The following is a 17,344-nucleotide window of genomic DNA, read 5'->3' on the forward strand; positions in this document are numbered from 1 at the left end:
TTCAGCAATGGTTCTGTTGTTTGGTGGGTGTGTCAGAGGTGTTACCGAATCAGCAGCTCTGTTTAAACAGTGTCATATTAAAACAGCGTGTTCAGCTCACCAACATTTCCATTTTTATGGGTTTGCTACGTTTTGATGGCGTGCAATGTGCTTTTGATTCCTACATAGGTGTAATAATTAGCAGGAATAAAGTACATCTTATCTTATCAATAGTAAGGCACATTAATATGCCAAGAAGACATAAAGGACATTTATCCTAATAGATTTGCAGGCTGTAGTGGAGAATTCAATGTTATTCAGCAGAGTGAAGATGTTCTTTAGCATGTTAGTGATTCTCTCCAGCCTGTCCTCGAGGACACAAATTTATTGTTATTATGGGAAGGCCGGCATGGTAGTGCAGTGGTTACTCCTGCCCCCTTACAGCAAGAAGGTTTGCATGTGTAACAGAGTTAGAAATGTACTTTATTAATTAATATTTCCAATTTGTATTTGTAAGTTTTATTTATCATTTTATGATTACATATGTTCTCCCAATGTGCGGGTACTCCGGCTTCTTCCTATAGTCCAAAGATGTGCAGGTTCATCTAAATTGCCCGTTGGTTGTTTGTGTCTATGTGTCAGTCCTGTGACGAACTGTTGGCTTGTCCAGGGTGTACCCTGGCTCTCCAAATCAGAACTCAACTGTTTCTGGCTTTCATTCTTTCTTGACCCCTCTTTCCCCAGGGACCGGGATATTAACCACAGAAATGAGAACACCCCCACCAATGCCCACAAGTGACCAGCAGGGCAGAGCAGTTTATAGGAACTGATTGCATACAAGTAGCAATCTCTGTGGCTGTGAAGTGAAGCCAATGCATGAAGTACAAAAACTTGCAAGTTCTTGGAACACTCACTTGTGGCTAGATGCAGAACAAGTCTGAAACCTGTGGGTGATGTCATGGAGACTACATTCAGGTTTTATACTGGGGAGAGTAATGCCAGCAGCAGACTAGAGAGAGGTCAAGAGGATCAGGACCAGGGACTGAGAGACAGAGAGAAGGAGGACTATGAGCAGAGAGGGCGACAAGACAGGAACACCAGTCAGCTGGCAGAGAGGAGTCCAGAGTATTACAACGCAACACAGAGGCAGCAGTAGAATGAGAAGCGCTGCCTCATTGTTTTAGCACCCTTTGGGCGTTGTGGCGTGCTCTGGCATGTGAGACCAGGGCAGTTTGAGAGGGGGTGCAAAGCCTGGCTCTGTGACATGCATGTGCATGGATCACAGTCACACACACATAGCTAGAAGAGTTTTACTTGAGGGTGTAGGAACCAATATTTGAGTAAACTCTTTAACATTATCTGAGAGAGAAAGAGAGAGAGAGAGAGAGAGAGGGAGTGAGATCCAAGCCACATGCAGCTGTTTGCACAGCCTCCCCCTGCTGAGTTTGACACAGAATCATTCATAAATTCCCCCAAAAATATTTTTTGCACTCTGCTAGTGCAAGTTCATATGTGAGTGCTCTGATAAAAAAAATGTATTCTTTGACTTTGAGACAGTAGGGCTGGTGTCCATGTAGCATTTTTCTCTCTCGCTGCACAAGCACTTCATTCCAGCTCCCTGTCAGAACTGCAGCACATATTGTAATAATAATAATAATAATGATACATTTTATTTTATGGGTGCCTTTCTGTCACCCAAGGACACCTTACAATAAATGAGAGTAGACAGCAAATAACAGAAACAAACAAAAAGAACCATAAAAGTATATATAGTTAAAATAGGACAATGCAATTGAATCAGAGTAGTAGTATGTGTGCTTCCTTGAATTCACGAACCAACACACGCTTTTCTGAAAGTTGAATCAGTTGCAATGTTTTGCAACGGATTCTGTCTGAATGCCACTGCAGTACCTTTGGCAACAACATCATAAAACACATATAAAATGATGCAATGAATAAAAGTAAACGTTTTAAGTAAATGTTTAAAATTTTATTATTAATTCAAAGTAGCCACTGCTACTTTAGCTTCATGAAGTGAATGGCTTGTTAAGTGTGCCTTGAATTTTCAATAAATCGCCTATACCTGTCACCAGCAATGCATTCCCACACCATCACACCTTCTCTTCTATGTTTCATTGTGAGAACCACACATGCAGATACCATCCATTCACCTTCTCTGCATCTCACACAGACATGGTTGTTGGAACCAAACCAAAGTACAGAATTCCACATGTGGTGTGTTTTGGTTTAGGTGTTGGATGAGTTGAAGCAAAACGAGCTGGGAAACTCTGAAAAAGAGGAGAAGATTCAGGTGAAGAAGAAAACAATTGATCTTTTGCCAGATGCCAACAGCAACCTGCTGAAGCTTCAGGTAGGAGGACTGAATGAGATCTCTGTTATCAAACCCATTAGGGCATGCAGATTTAGTTGTGGAAACCTGTGTGTTTCTTCCTCCAGGCTTTGGTGGAGGCTAGTGCCAAGCGGATAGTGAACCTGGCCTCTCAGTGGGAGAAACACCGTGCTCCACTCATTGATGAACTTCGTAGACTCAAAGAAATCTGCAGCAACCAAGATGTGAGTGGTGTAGTACCTTAAAACAAATTTGTCGCTTAATTTCTTCAATGAAGAAAAAACATTTTGATTCTCCTCATCTGTCTCCATTTTCTTAGCTGGAGTCCTCCAGAAAGCTGTCTGAAATCAAAACATTACATGACAGAATTCGTGTGTCTACAGAGGAGGCCAAGAAGAAGGAAGAAATATACAAACAACTAGTAATGGACTGAATTTATGCATTTCTTCATGTTGACACGGGATTCTTTAAAATCCTTTTACAATGGAGTTAGGACTTTTGCACCTTGTTGAATGTGTGTTTAATATTTTGTATTGTGCCTATTTTCTTTCAACGTAGGTAACAGATTTAGAAAATCTTCCTCAGGACCTGTCTCGGTCAGCATACACTCAGAGGATTCTAGAGATTGTTAGCAACATCAAGAAGCAAAAGGAGGAAATTAAAAAGGTACATCTAAAAGCAAATGACAAGAAGGTAGATTTCTCTGCACATAATGAGAATAAAGTAAGCAATCAAATCCGTGGCTAGTGTGAATAGTTCCACTTTAGTCATGTGGACTTCTGTCATGCCTCTTGCTATATTCTGACAATTTCAGTGAGATGCACGGTGGTGGACAACCAGCATCATCAGCAGAGCATCATTTAAAAACGAAATATTTTGAAAAGAAAGTAATTCATTTCAGTAGATTTAAACACTAAAGGAATCATTTGTGAATTTTGAAGCGGTGTTGTATGAGGTAGTAATGCATAGTCAGTGTATACAACCCCAGTTTGGAGAGGTTCACAAAGATCCCCACACAGAAGGAAAGTTATGCACTGCTCTGGACAGGGTCAAAATAACTGGTTTTAGCCACATAAAAAAGCGTCACAAAAAATATCCGTTTACATTTATGCTATCTTAACAATATTTTCACTGCTTTACCTTGCAGTTAGACTACCTTTGAGATCTTTAGAAACCTCCAGTTTGATTTTAGCCTGATCTTGTAACTTTTGTGGCATTTTTGAGGAAGGCCTTGTGGCTAAAATATGGTTTTCTGAACCTGTCCACAACAGTGTGTATCTCTGCTTCTAGGGGTTTCTCTAAGTACCTCATACAACCCACACTTCAGAATACCTCTTTAAGTGTGTGCTATGTATCGTCTGTAGCGTCGCTCATCAACAATGTGTTTACTTTGTTTGCAGATTTTGTCAGATACAAAGGAGCTTCAGAAAGAGATCAACAACCTTACAGGAAAGCTGGACAGGACTTTCGCTGTTACTGATGAGCTAGTCTTCAAGGTAATAGAAGGCTTTTGATCAGAACTGTTTTAGTTGTTTGTTACAAAACAAAACAAACAAATTTTAAACTAAAAGATTCTTACTAATTTAAATCCTTTATTTCATCATAACCAGCAGAATTCCAAAACAATTGGATTCACATAATTTAGCTGCCATACACTCAACCTATACTGTACATCATGTGTAAACAATGAAAAGAAGTTTCCCTCCTAGCAGTGATGGCTGTATTGTGTTGAAAGCACTAAAGTAAACAAACAAACATTGCTTCCAAAGTTTTCCACGTGTGAGAAGTATCAGTGGAATATGTAGATGACATCCACCTCAGTGCCTGCTGGGTATGCAGATTGTATTGGGGGTCTTGATTTGCGTTCACCAGAGGTCTGAGGTGGTCCAGAATTACTCTCTCTATGGTCTTCATTAGGTGAGAAGTTAAGATGACAGGTCTGAAGTGGTTGGGTTCCTTGGGGTGTGCAGTTTTCTGTACTGGAACCACACGATACCTCTTCTGCTGTTAAGTTGAAGGCGCACCTCCAACTTTTCCCAAGCCTTGCCCTTACTTTAGTTCTTTCTGTACCGCTTCTCAGCTCTTCTTTGTACCCAGAACTGAAAGCCCTGTTCTTTTCATCCAGCAGAGCCTTTATCTCAGGTGTCACCCAGGGTTTGTTGTACTGTACCTCCCTGGTAGGTATAGTGTTCTCTGTACAGAAGTTGATGTAATATGTGATACAGCAGTCCAACTGTCGATGTCTTCCCTGTGTGTTCTGTAGAGCACAGTGTGCAGTTTTACAACAGTCTCTCAGTGTTTCACTAGCCTCCTGAGATCATTTCTGCACTTACCTTTTGTTTGGGGGTGTTCATTTACCATGGATGGATGGCTTTGGAATTGTAGGGCCTCTGTAGATAATATTATAAAGAGTACATTCTAGACCTGCTCTGTATGGAAAGTGTCAGGAGATAGCTTTTGAATTGGCACTCTATTAATATAATTTAATTGAATTGAATGGCTCTTTTCAGTATACAGTATGTGTTTGTATTTCTGAATGAATAATTTTTTGTCATTTGTAGGATGCCAAGAAAGATGAATCTGTCCGTAAATCCTACAAGTACCTGGCTGCCCTGCATGAAGTATGTAATATTTTGTATTTAATCTTATCTGTTGCTCGCATCAGTATCTTTCATACTGTGTAAAGTCTTACATATTTCTACCCTTGAACAGAACTGTAATCAGTTGATCCAAACCATTGAGGACACGGGTACAATCTTGAGAGAGATTCGAGACCTAGAGGAGCAGGTAGGATTTACTATTATTATTCTTACATCATCCCAACATTTTTGTTTTTGTCAGATGAGCTGGTTAATGTCTGTTTCATCTGTTGTTCAGTACAGAGATGGCTGCAAAATGTGGTCAGCCTAGCTTAGGCTGGTAAAGACCAGTAGAGCAGCTTCATTTCACATTCCATCGTGTCAAAATAGGAACTGAATGGTTGTAATCTTCTTAGAAAGTAGTAAAACATTTTCAGGCAGGTGCAAGTGACTTTAACTAGGATTATAAAATTATTAACTTCTACTTCTTTGATCAGTCATGTTGACAATGATTGATAGTAGATCCTCAATTTGAGTTTGAAAAAAACCCTTTAAACAACATAGTTTCATTAAGTATAGGGCTGCAGCAATTAGTTGGCGTAATCGATTACGTCGACATTAAAAATCTGTCGACACAGAATTTTAACGTTGACATGTCGTATTATAAAACCCCACTGTATGATCACTCCCGGTTAAATAACATATTTTTCAAAGATTTCAGCCAGAGCAAATCTCATTAGCACTGCTACAAGCATAGACACTACAGGAAACGTACTACGGAAAGATTGGCACAGTACCATAGAAGAAGAACAAAACTGGTTAAAAGTAAAGTCAAGCTGAGATGTCATATCATGGCAGCACTACAGTGACGCCATGTGTCATGATCACGTCAAACAAATCAAAAGTTTTATTTTCAACTAAAATAAAATACAAGTTATTTATCAGTGAGTTATGGACACATGGCCAACTTTGTAGTGATTAGACCTCCTATCTCCCAGACTGATGAAATCTGGTGTGTCTTTTTATTAGCCTACTAACCTACAAGCAAATCAAACCCAAATAGATTTGCAGTTTTTTTTTTTATTTTATACAAAGACATAATTATCCATTAGTGTGCAACCAAAACATATTTATTAAAATACATAATGCAAAGCGCTGCAGTTGTTGTGAACTCATGCTCTCCCGTGACATCAGACAAGAGGTGCAATGGAGATTTACAGATCAGGTGACACTCTTTGAATACTTTCATTTGTTAATTATTTGCACTAACTTGAAGGGTGGCCAGTAGAATAATTTATGAAAAAAGTTAAATTTGCCAACACGACGATATCAATATTAACTCATGTGTAGGATATTAAATCAGTACAAATAAATAATGAATTGGATATTACACTGAATACTAAACTGCCACTTCATGTAAGTGGTAATCTGAACATATTAATTCATTTGTAAGGTATTTAATCAATTAAAAAATCAATAATAAGGTATTACAAAAATTGTGTCTCTTGCCTTATTAGGTATTACACTGTGATAAAACATGCACAGACTTCAGCTTCTGATATTGTGCATCTCTCTGTTTTGTTCTATTTCAGCAGAAATAATCATGGCTAATCGACTAATCAACAACCAAAATAATTGTTATTAGCCCTAATTAAATAGTGTTTCTATGGTTACTAGTGTCAGCACTCCAATCATTGAGCTAGAAAGACCAAACATGTTTTGGACCTGCAATATCTCTGTACTGGACAGAAATCACTATTTTTATCTTTAAATATGACAAACAATATGTGTATTTCCCAAAATCTGTTAATATTCTTTTTAAAATGCAGCAGCACATTTAGAGATTTACTGTACATTTTAGTACATTGTCACAGGCATCTTGTTCTTATTTACAGATTGAGACAGAAAATGGTAACAAAACTGTGGCTAACTTGGAGAGGATTATGGACGACTACAAAGCTATTCGACAGGAGAACTCTGCACTTGCTGCCAAAGTCAGAGACTGCTGAAGAAAGCCCTGGTTTGTGGTAAGAAATTTTAGCCAAGGACAGACCTGAATGGGACTGATGGAGCAGTCCAGTTTTCTCACTGAAGACACTGCTCATTAACACCACCCTGTATTGCCATTGGAGACTTGCTTTTCTTAAGAAGGGCAAGCTGATTTTTGCACCATGAAACTAAAGTTACATTTTAATAGACAACTTGTGGATGGATGTGGATTACAATTTTTTTTTTCTTATTTCAAAATTCTGTGGCTAGACATGCTCTCTGCGGGCCCATGCACTGGTTTGATTGCCCTGTAACCAAATGAAAAATAACACTGCACCAGAGGGTGCTGTCAGATCTTTTCTCTTGAAATGAAACGATCTATAAATGAAACTCAATTATATAGATATTTGAATTGTTTTTGTAAGATATCTTGATTTATATCAAAACTTTGACTTTAAATTTTTAATACAGAATTTATTTCACCATCCTCAGTCATAAGCAGTTCCTTTGTTGTTGTGTTATTTGAACTGAATATGTTGAGTAAATGGGATCTGAATGCCGAAACAGCAAAGTATTGTTGTGTATATATAGTACCAGCTTGAATAAAGATGCCTTACAAACTTGAGCAGCTCTTTGTGTTATCCTTGGTGACGCAGGTCATGATTAGTGGACCTACTGTCATCTTCATCTAAAAACAATACAGCGTCTTAGATGCTCAGCTGTTCTTTTAATTTACTCCAGTGTACTTGAATTATGGGGCGGCTGTGGCTCGGAGGTAGAGCGGGTTGTCTACTAATCAGAAGTTCAGTTCGATCCCCTCCAGTCTGCATGTCGAAGTATCCTTGGGCAAGATACTGAACCCCAAATTGCTCCCGAAGGCTGTGACATCGGTGTGTGAATGTGTATGAATGGTTAGCTTCTCAAACTGATGAGCAGTGTATGAATGTGTGTGAATGGGTGAATGAGATACGCAACTGTAAAAGCACTTTGAGTGGTCGGAAGACTAGAAAGGCGCTATATAAAGTACAGTCCATTTACCATTTATGGATCCGTTGTTGGACATATCTATCGGATATCTATCCGATGTCCATCAATGACAGTCTTGGCAAATACTTTGCCTACTTTTTAATTTAAATTATTAAATTTAATTTCCAAAAGGCAGGCAGAACGGAGGGAGAAGCCAGCAGGCAGAAACCCAGTGGCAGCCATTTTAGCAGTTATTGGCATTTAATTTGGACTTGTCTGTCTAAAATGGCAGACAGAGACAGCAGAGTTGTAAAGCTGTAAAGACATGCTAACTGCTAACATTAACGGCCAATGCTAAAATTTGTGCAAATGCTAATTGCTAGCACGTCAGCTACATGCTAATGTTTGCATGCTAATCCTAACATGCTAATGTTAACGTGCTGATGGTAATTGCTAGCACGTCAGTGCAAATGTTAACATGGTAATGCTAATTGCTAGCGTGTCAGCGCTAGCCATTCATTTTTAGCCACTAGGAATACATGTTATTTGCTAACATGCTAATGCTAACATGTTAATGTTAATTGCTAGCGCGTCAGCAATTAGCAACTTAGCCACTAAAAATTAAATCCATGTTAATGCTAACATGCTAATGTTAACGTGCTAATGATAACATGCTAATGTTAAATGCTGCCGCATCAGCGTTAACATGCTAATGTTAATCAATTTCAGTTCAATTTTATTTGTATAGCCCAAAGTCACAAAGTACATTTGCCTCAGAAGGCTTTACAATCTGTACAGGGAGTGACACCCTCTGTCCTTAGACCCTTGGTTCGAGTGAGAAAAAACTTGCCCACAAAAAAACCCTTTTAACAGGGAAAAAATGCGGAAGAAACCTCAGGAAACATGTTAACACGTTAATGCTGACATGCTATTATTAATTGCTAGCGCATCAGCGATAATATGCTAATGTTAACATGCTAATGCTAATTGCTAGCATGTCAACGCATCAGCACTAACATGTTAATGTTAACATGCTAATGTTAATTGCTTGCCCGTCAGCGCTAGCTGCTCCTCTGTCTAAATAAACATGTTAAAAATGACTATTTGAGGTGTGCTTTTTGAATACAGACCCCCGGCAACAGCCCACTTGTCACTCTCAAAATTTCTGTTGGAATTTTCTAGTACTCAATTTACTGAGCAGTGTCAGTAATAATGTATGGGGGCAACGGGGCCAGAGTCAGGCACACTCAAAATTTCTTTAGAAATTTTCTAGTTGGCTTATCAAATCATGATGGCAAGCAAAAGCAAACCATTGCTCTCTGACACGACCAACACAGAGAGCAATATGAGCATCCCAGAGTTTTCACACAGACTTGTGTTTCCGAATACCCGATAAAAATTTTAATTATTATGTAATGTGATTTGGGACATATTTATTCAACCTAATCAAATACAATGACCTTATATTTGTAACATCACATTGGTATTGCCACCACACACTTACTATTATTAACAATCATTGCTGATATTGTAAGACAAAAATGAAAAAGACAAGTTTCAGATTTTGTGAACTAGACCATATACACATATGCTGTCCAGATTAAAATTACTTCATGTTAGACTTTGACCATTGGAATCAAAACATTTTTTCCACTTTGCCAAATACTGCTCTGCAAAATTACAATTGTAGTGGAAAAATTCTTTTAACCTCTGTCTTACTATTTTATGCTTACTTTGTTTTACAATTATATTTTATGTTTAACTTTGTATGAACTTTGTCCTATCTAGGAGACTGCCTCCTGATGGGTTGATATATGTTTGAGTGTAGACATTTCTTTCTGTCCCAGAGATGTTGGTACCAGCCACGGTGCAGAAGGGGAGTAAAGCAGATATTTACGAGGGTAACCCCCCCTTTGCATTTAGAGTTTCTCTTTTATTACCTCAGAGGAGAGGGAGGGGGAGAAATGTCTACAAAAGGAGCAGTTGAATGTATTATCAGCAGAGAGAACTTTGCGACTCTTGTAGTCGTACTGTTGTCTCTCCTTGGCCAAGAATAAAGTTCTCATTTAATACTGATCGTGTTCTCAGTCTTTATCGAATTTCCACGACAAACTTGGCGTCACGAACAGGATCCCCCGACCGGTCGTCCGGACAGTGACCAGTGGAGTGGCTTCCCCGGATTAGAAAAGAAATCCGGCCTCCAACCTCGATTAATAATTAAGAGACGGGAGGACTGATCATTTTGTCCGTGATCGCCGGCGTTGGGATTCAACGAACTCAAAAGAAAAAGAAAAAGAAATTTGGTGAGACACTTTCAGTTTCTTGAGAACAAAAAAAAAAGAAGACTGAAAAAAAAATGGAGAAAAGAGGCATAGTGTGGTGAAGGGGTAAAACTTGACGAGTGGCGACTAGACGGGTTGGTTAGAGGCCAACCTTGGATCGGGTTGGTTAGAGGCCAACCTTAGATCAAGATTGGTTAAAGGCCAATCTGGGATTGACAAGAGTCCAATCTCTGTACTTTGGTCTTTTTGGAGTGACTGAGACTTAAAAACGAATCACCCTTTTCCGGGGACGCCTTTGAGAATAAAAGAGAGCTCTCACCCATTATTGAAAAATGGGAATAGGAAAGTCTAAGTCGCTGACTCCTCCAAGAGGCCCCATCGTCACCATTATGACCTCAAAATATGGTTCTGAATGTATTGATTGTCTTAATGCATGGACAAATGAATTTGGGTTCCCTAAAGGGGGATCCCTGAGCATGAAAGAGATAAGACAGTTAGAAAGAAAATTAGACTATAAGGAGTCAGAAATAGAAAAACATAGGAAGTGTTTGAGTAACTGGAAAGCAGAAGCTGATAGACGAGAGAGATTGCAGTGTCAGAAGGTATTACCAGAGAGAAAGAATAGTGAAAAACAGAAAATGAAGAAAACACAAGGTCCACCACCATATGTTCTTTCACCTCTTACTGCACCCACTTCTGTGTATTCTGTTACAGAACTGCAGGCCTTGAAGGTGAACCCAGACCTGGAGTCCTGTCCCTTTCAATGAAACACCTGTCGTGTCCGGAGCAATGGGAGGATACGCTGAGCCAGATCAACACGTGAAAGAAGAAGAGGAGGAAGAATATGGAGATGTCGTGCTGCCTGCATCACCGCCACCTTCCGCACCACCAGGATTCAAGTCATCAACACACACCATGCAGACCAGACAACAAGCCTCTAAGACTGACACACCGACTGCTTCGACCTTTCCCATGGTCGAGGTGGCTGGACCGGATGGTCCTATCCTCGTGCATCGGCCATGGACAGCAGCTGATGTAAGAGAGGCGGCAGAACACCTGCCAGATCCACGCAACTCAGGAATGAAATTTATTGAACAATTTCTGAATTTTTGTCAAGAATTCCGACCTACAGGAGTTGAAATACGAAGGATTCTGGCAAAGAGACTTGGGCCAGGAGACCTGCTTAAAATCTCCCAACGTATTCCCAGGCCTGAGTTGAAAATTGTTCACGTAGATTGGGCTCATGCTAAAAACATGGAGTATCGAGATGCGCTCCTTGAGCTAGGTGACGCACTGAGGAAAGCCTTTCCTCCCAAGGTTGATATGTCTAAAATAGCCAGCTGCAAACAAAAACCAGAAGAACAGGTCGATGACTATGTATCCAGATTGACTGCCATCTTTAACGAACATAGTGGGCTGGAGCAGCCTGGTGCATCGGAGAGCCACCCCTGCAATTCCATCCTCACAGGTATGCTCCCTGAGTTACATGATATTGTTATCCGCACATATGTGGGGTGCAAAGAAGAATGTCGACTGAATGATCTCAAGCGACATGCACGCCATGCACAACTGACTCAGCAACAGAAGAAGAAAGCTAAGCAGGAAAAGACTGAGAAAGAACTGCATATGGCAGCCCTCACTATGTATTCTGCATTGGCAACAATGCAGGGGCAGCGAGGACGAGGCAGAAGCCGTGGACGCGGGGGAAAAGGAGGTGGTAGAGGAGGTCAGCACGGACAAGGCTCTGAAGATCCCAACACCTGTTACAGGTGTGGCAAAATTGGACACTGGGCTAGAGACTGTCCCATGAACGCTTTGGATGAACAGGCACGAGCACACGGCACGTCTGATTGACAGGGACAGGACGAAGGGCGAGGGACATCACTCGAAGGCTCTGCAGAACAGGGAAGTGAAACACACACACAGCCACATGCATGTTTACATAATGATGATAGCCAGGAGCACACACACCAGCATGTTCATGCTCATGTACATAATGCTATAAGATATCTTGAACAGAAAAACACACCACAGGTTGAAACTTATGTACAATATGCAGGTGATCCTAAAACTGTTTTTCCTTTATATGCGTTGACAATAGAAGGGACTGAAGTGATGTTTTTGGTAGATTCAGGAGCTACAAATTCTGTGATTATGGCTTCCACATTTTCACACACACCAAAAATGACTGGTAACCATGTGTATTCTGTCGGAGCATCTGGCCAATCGATTAAAGAGAGAGTGACCGCTCCTCTGCGTTGTATTACACCAGAGGGGGAGCAAATAAAGCATGCATTCTTATTCTCACATCTCTGCCCTGTTAATCTGCTCGGCAGAGATCTCATGTGTAAATTGGGGATATGTTTGATATCGACTCCGGACGGGTTAAAGGTGAGTTCTCTCACCTCCCTGACAGGACCCGATGAATCATTGATAGCTGTTATGCATGATCCCCGACAATTGTTGTATGCATATCAGTGGAAGTTAGAGGCTTCTGCATCCACTGATCAGCTGATACAAAAAATAAGAACGCTTGTGTCTCCTACAGATACAGATTTTCTAACAATCAATGAATTACATTGTACATCTCATGTGAATCTTGGCCCGGACTCTGACTATGAACACACATGGCTCCAAGTGACACAAGAACGACTGACTACGGTCTCCCTTTTCTGGGATGACCACCGCGCAGCGCTTTCTGTTTGTTTGACTGAGAATCAGAAAAGACTTTTTGATGCAAACAATTGTTTTCCTCACGTGTCTTTTTCCAAACACGTGAAGGATAGATGGGAAGATTTGGGGTTGTTTGTAGAAAGATGTGTACATATTCAAGACTGGCAAAGCACAAGTGACCCATTGGTCACTTACTCTCCCCAGCTGCAGGTATATAAACAGTCATTACAGTCTTCTTTCCACGGCACACGCACTGTGCAGTTGTTGCCGCTGAACGACTCATTCTCACACAAGAAATATGTCTTATTATCAGCAGAAAATGTTAAGCATGTACCTGCTCTGAAAGAAGTGCCTGATATTCTGTGGGCAAAGCATAAATATGATGTAGGACTAATTCAGGGTTGTGAGCCAGTAATGATAACTGCAAAATCTGACTTTCGCCCATGCAAACAACAATATCCTTTAAAACAAGAGGCTATTGATGGCATTACTCCAGTGTTCAATCACCTTTTGCGAGCAGGCGTAATTGTTCCATGTCCTGATTCTCCGGTTCGCACACCTTTATTCCCTGTCAAAAAGATTAGGGATGAAGGCCAACCAGTTGAATAGCGATTTGTACAAGACCTACAAGCTGTGAATGCTGCAGTACAGCCACGTGCTCCCAATGTTCCAAATCCCTACACTATTTTATCACAAGTGCCTGCAGATGCTAAGTTTTTCTCAGTAGTTGATCTCTCAAATGCCTTTTTCAGTGTGCCAGTGCACCCTGATAGTCAATTTTGGTTTGCTTTTACCTTTAATGGCAAACCATACACGTTCACTCGTTTGTGTCAAGGTTATTGTGAGAGTCCAACTATTTACAATGCAGCTCTTAAGGACAGCTTAGAGCCTTTAGTCCTGACCCCCAGGACAGCATTGTTGCAGTATGTTGATGATTTGATGATTTGTAGCCCCACTAAAGAGCAGTGTGAGGCTGATACAGTGACTCTGTTACGGCATTTGGCTGATCATGGGCATAAGGCCAGTTTGTCTAAACTTCAATTTGTACAGCAGGAAGTTGTTTTTCTGGGTCATGTGATCACAGCAGAGGGCAAATCCCTCTCACCCAAACGTGTAGAAGCTATTCAAAAATTGCCCAAACCTCTGACAAAAAAACAACTAATGTCTTTTTTGGGAATGTGCTCTTATTGTCGACAGTTTATCCCTAACTATGCTGAGTTAGAGGCCCCGTTGGGAGCCCTAATTTATGGTAAAGGTCTACAATCTTCAGACCGTTTGACCTGGACTCATGATGCAACACAGGCATTCACTGATTTGAAGCTTTTATTGCAGTCAACTCCTACATTAGGCCTCCCAGACCCACTCAGGCCTTTTACTCAGACTGTGGATGAAAAGAATGGTTGTATGACATCAGTTCTTTTGCAGGAACATGGAGGGCGGCTGAGACCAGTGGCCTATTTCTCTTCTAAGTTAGACCCAGTGGCTGCTGGACTGCCTCGCTGCCTCAGGGCAGTAGCGGCTGCAGAGAAAGCTGTTTTAGCTTCTAGGGAAATTGTTGGATATTCTGATCTAACTCTTCTTGTTCCCCATGCAGTCTCTATGATCCTGTTGGAACAAAAAACCTCTCATCTTTCAACAGCACGTTGGTTAAGATACAACACTGTTTTGTTGGATATGCCTAACATTACTGTGAAAAGATGCACTGTTCTTAACCCTGCCACTCTTTTGCCTTCTCCAGATGATGGTGAAGCTCATGATTGTGTTGCTATTCTTCAACAGGTTTGCACACCCAGACCCGATCTGCGAGAGACTCCTCTTACTAACCCTGATCTTGTCTTTTATGTTGATGGTTCTGCCTTTCGAGATACTCAGTCTGGGTTAAACAAAGTGGGCTTTGCTGTATGTGATGATCACTCCATAGTGCAATCGGGCTCTTTGCCCTCTAACTATTCGGCACAGGCCGCTGAATTGATAGCTCTCACTGCGGCTTGCACACTAGCAAAAGGTCGCTCAGTGACTATCTATACAGATTCTCGCTACGCCTTTGGTGTGGTGCATGATTTTGGCGCACTATGGAAACACAGAAATTTTCTTAAATCTGATGGAAAGCCTATCTTACATCATGACAAAGTCTTAGCTTTATTGGATGCTATTCTTTTGCCAAAACAGATTGCAGTTTGCAAGTGTCAAGCTCACACAGGTGACACAGACTCTGTATCTAAAGGCAATGCGCGAGCGGATGCTGCAGCCAAGCGTGCTGCTGATTTATCACTCCCTCCTCCCCCAGCTGAGGCGTTCTGTTTTCTCTCACACACACTCCCTGACTCCCTCTCTGCACTTCAGTCATTTGCCTCTCCTCCTGAAGTAACCCAGTGGAGAGCATGTGGAGCTCAATACAAAGATAAGGTTTGGTTCGGTCCGGATGGACTGCCCTGTTTCCCTAAACACTTTTTTCCTCATTTTGCTAAATTGACACACGGGTTAGACCATGTGTCAAAAGGGGGAATGTTACAGGCAATAACACAACACTGGTTTACAAAGGGTTTTGCAGCATATGCACAGAAATATTGTCAATCTTGTGTTATTTGTGCAACCTACAATGCAGGAAGAGGTATTCCTGTCCCTGCAGCAGCACACCCAACACCAGACAAACCATTTGATCACTTAATGATGGATTTCATAGAACTAACTCCAGACAAAGGGAAGAAGTATTGTCTAGTGATGGTAGATATGTGGTCTAAGTGGGTGGAAGCTTTTCCAGCAAAACATGCTAACAGCCATGCAGTCACCAAGGCTCTGTTAACAGAAATCATTCCACGATGGGGAATTCCATCAAGAATCAGTAGTGATAACGGCACACACTTTGTAAACGCTGCAGTGGAGGCAGTGGGACAGTTCTTAGGCATTGACATGAAAAAACATTGTGTATATCATCCACAGAGTGGGGGAGCAGTGGAGAGAGAGAATGGTACGCTCAAAGCAAAACTTGCTAAATGTTGTGAAGAAACAGGTTTGTCCTGGACGGATGCACTCCCCATTGTTTTGTCTTACATACTTAACATGATTGAGTATTGCTCTCTGGTATGTTGTCTCAAGTTTCTCAACAGGTTAAAGCAGCCCTCCCTCAGCAGGCCACAGGTCCCCTACACTCGATCCAGCCTGGCGATTGGGTGGTGATAAAAAACCTGCGAAGGAAGCACTGGAGGTCTGAGAGGTGGCAAGGGCCGTTCCAAGTGTTACTCACAACACACACAGCGGTGAAGGTCGCAGAGAGAGCAACTTGGATCCACGCCCACCACTGCAAGAGGGTGCCCAACCCCACGGAGTCGTAACCCCACCAAGCCTGCAGTACACTCGCATGCACACACGTAAAGCGAGGCTGCGTTGATTCATCATAGTAAGCAAGTGAGAACCTAGCGCCGCTTCTACTGCACCGGTGATTACACTGTACACAATATACTTCCAGAGAGCACAAAAACACGAGTCAACTTGATTGACCTTCGAGGGATGATCATCATGGCTGATCAAAGACGATATTTGGGTTGTGGGATGAGATGCATTCTGTGGTTTTCTTTTGTGATTGCATTTTTGATTTTTTTCCTGGTATGGTGTGACATTTTTGGCAGACCACCTGGATAATGTCACTTTTTCCATGTCTTTGTTTGCTAATCAGACTATAAATGGCTTTAGACTTCTTACAACCACTCAACAATCTCATCGTATGACTTTGCTGAAACATGAGATGGCCCTAGATTATCTTACTGCACGTACCGGTGGTTTGTGTGTAACCCTTAATTTGACTGGTGATGCATGTGTGACTTTAATTCCTGATAATAATGACAATATAACATCTGTTATTCATGCACTTGAGAAGATTCGAGATGAGTTTGGGCCCTCTGCTTCGGCAGGAACCTCCTTTAATGCATGGTTGAGCGCTAGATTCGGACCCTGGGGTGCAATGGTTTTCCAACTTTTGTTACCTGTACTTATCACCCTAGGATTAATATTATTCTTTTGTACATGCACTCTGACCTGTATGAAAGCCTTGATGCATCGTTGGATAGGCGAGACAGTGACTGGTCAGTATGCACTCTTGTCACAGGCTGAACTTTTGTCAAAGGAAGATCCTTTCCCTGTTAGTGATTATGGTTCCTCAGCTTCGTCTGAGGATGAGATGTAAACATGTGATTTCTTCCCCTTTTTTTTTTTCTTTATATATACTTTTGTAATCGACACCGCAGGGTCTATCCTTCACAAAAATAGTAAACGTCTTTTTCTAACAGGCAATCTGTATGATGACATGTCTTAAATCCTTGTGAATTGTCATGTTTGATGTAAAATGATTTTGTATTTTTTTTTTTTGATTAATGTGTAATCAAAAGGGGGGAAGTGTAGTGGAAAAATTCTTTTAACCTCTGTCTTACTATTTTATGCTTACTTTGTTTTACAATTATATTTTATGTTTAACTTTGTATGAACTTTGTCCTATCTAGGAGACTGCCTCCTGATGGGTTGATATATGTTTG

At 41.0% G+C, this 17,344-nt stretch overlaps 2 protein-coding genes across 2 annotated transcripts; both read left to right on the forward strand.

Moving 5' to 3' along the window:
• The first annotated feature begins 2,209 nt into the window (after nt 1-2,209).
• LOC104940010 (coiled-coil domain-containing protein 22) lies at nt 2,210-7,522 on the forward strand. Its single transcript, XM_027282972.1, is given in 8 exon segments — nt 2,210-2,350; nt 2,437-2,553; nt 2,649-2,750; nt 2,888-2,995; nt 3,730-3,825; nt 4,891-4,950; nt 5,042-5,116; nt 6,804-7,522. Coding segments are annotated over 8 exon segments (813 nt in total). The 3' UTR covers nt 6,918-7,522.
• A 3,466-nt stretch (nt 7,523-10,988) lies between these two features.
• LOC113747248 (protein NYNRIN-like) lies at nt 10,989-17,294 on the forward strand. The gene is made up of 2 exons (XM_027286201.1): nt 10,989-15,828; nt 15,915-17,294. Exons 1-2 carry the CDS (start codon nt 13,758-13,760, stop codon nt 16,148-16,150), a joined length of 2,307 nt encoding a protein of 768 aa, XP_027142002.1. The 5' UTR covers nt 10,989-13,757; the 3' UTR covers nt 16,151-17,294.
• The last annotated feature ends 50 nt before the right edge of the window (nt 17,295-17,344 follow it).

This window comes from Larimichthys crocea, chromosome I, assembly GCF_000972845.2.
Source record: "Larimichthys crocea isolate SSNF chromosome I, L_crocea_2.0, whole genome shotgun sequence".
Taxonomy (NCBI): domain Eukaryota; kingdom Metazoa; phylum Chordata; class Actinopteri; family Sciaenidae; genus Larimichthys; species Larimichthys crocea.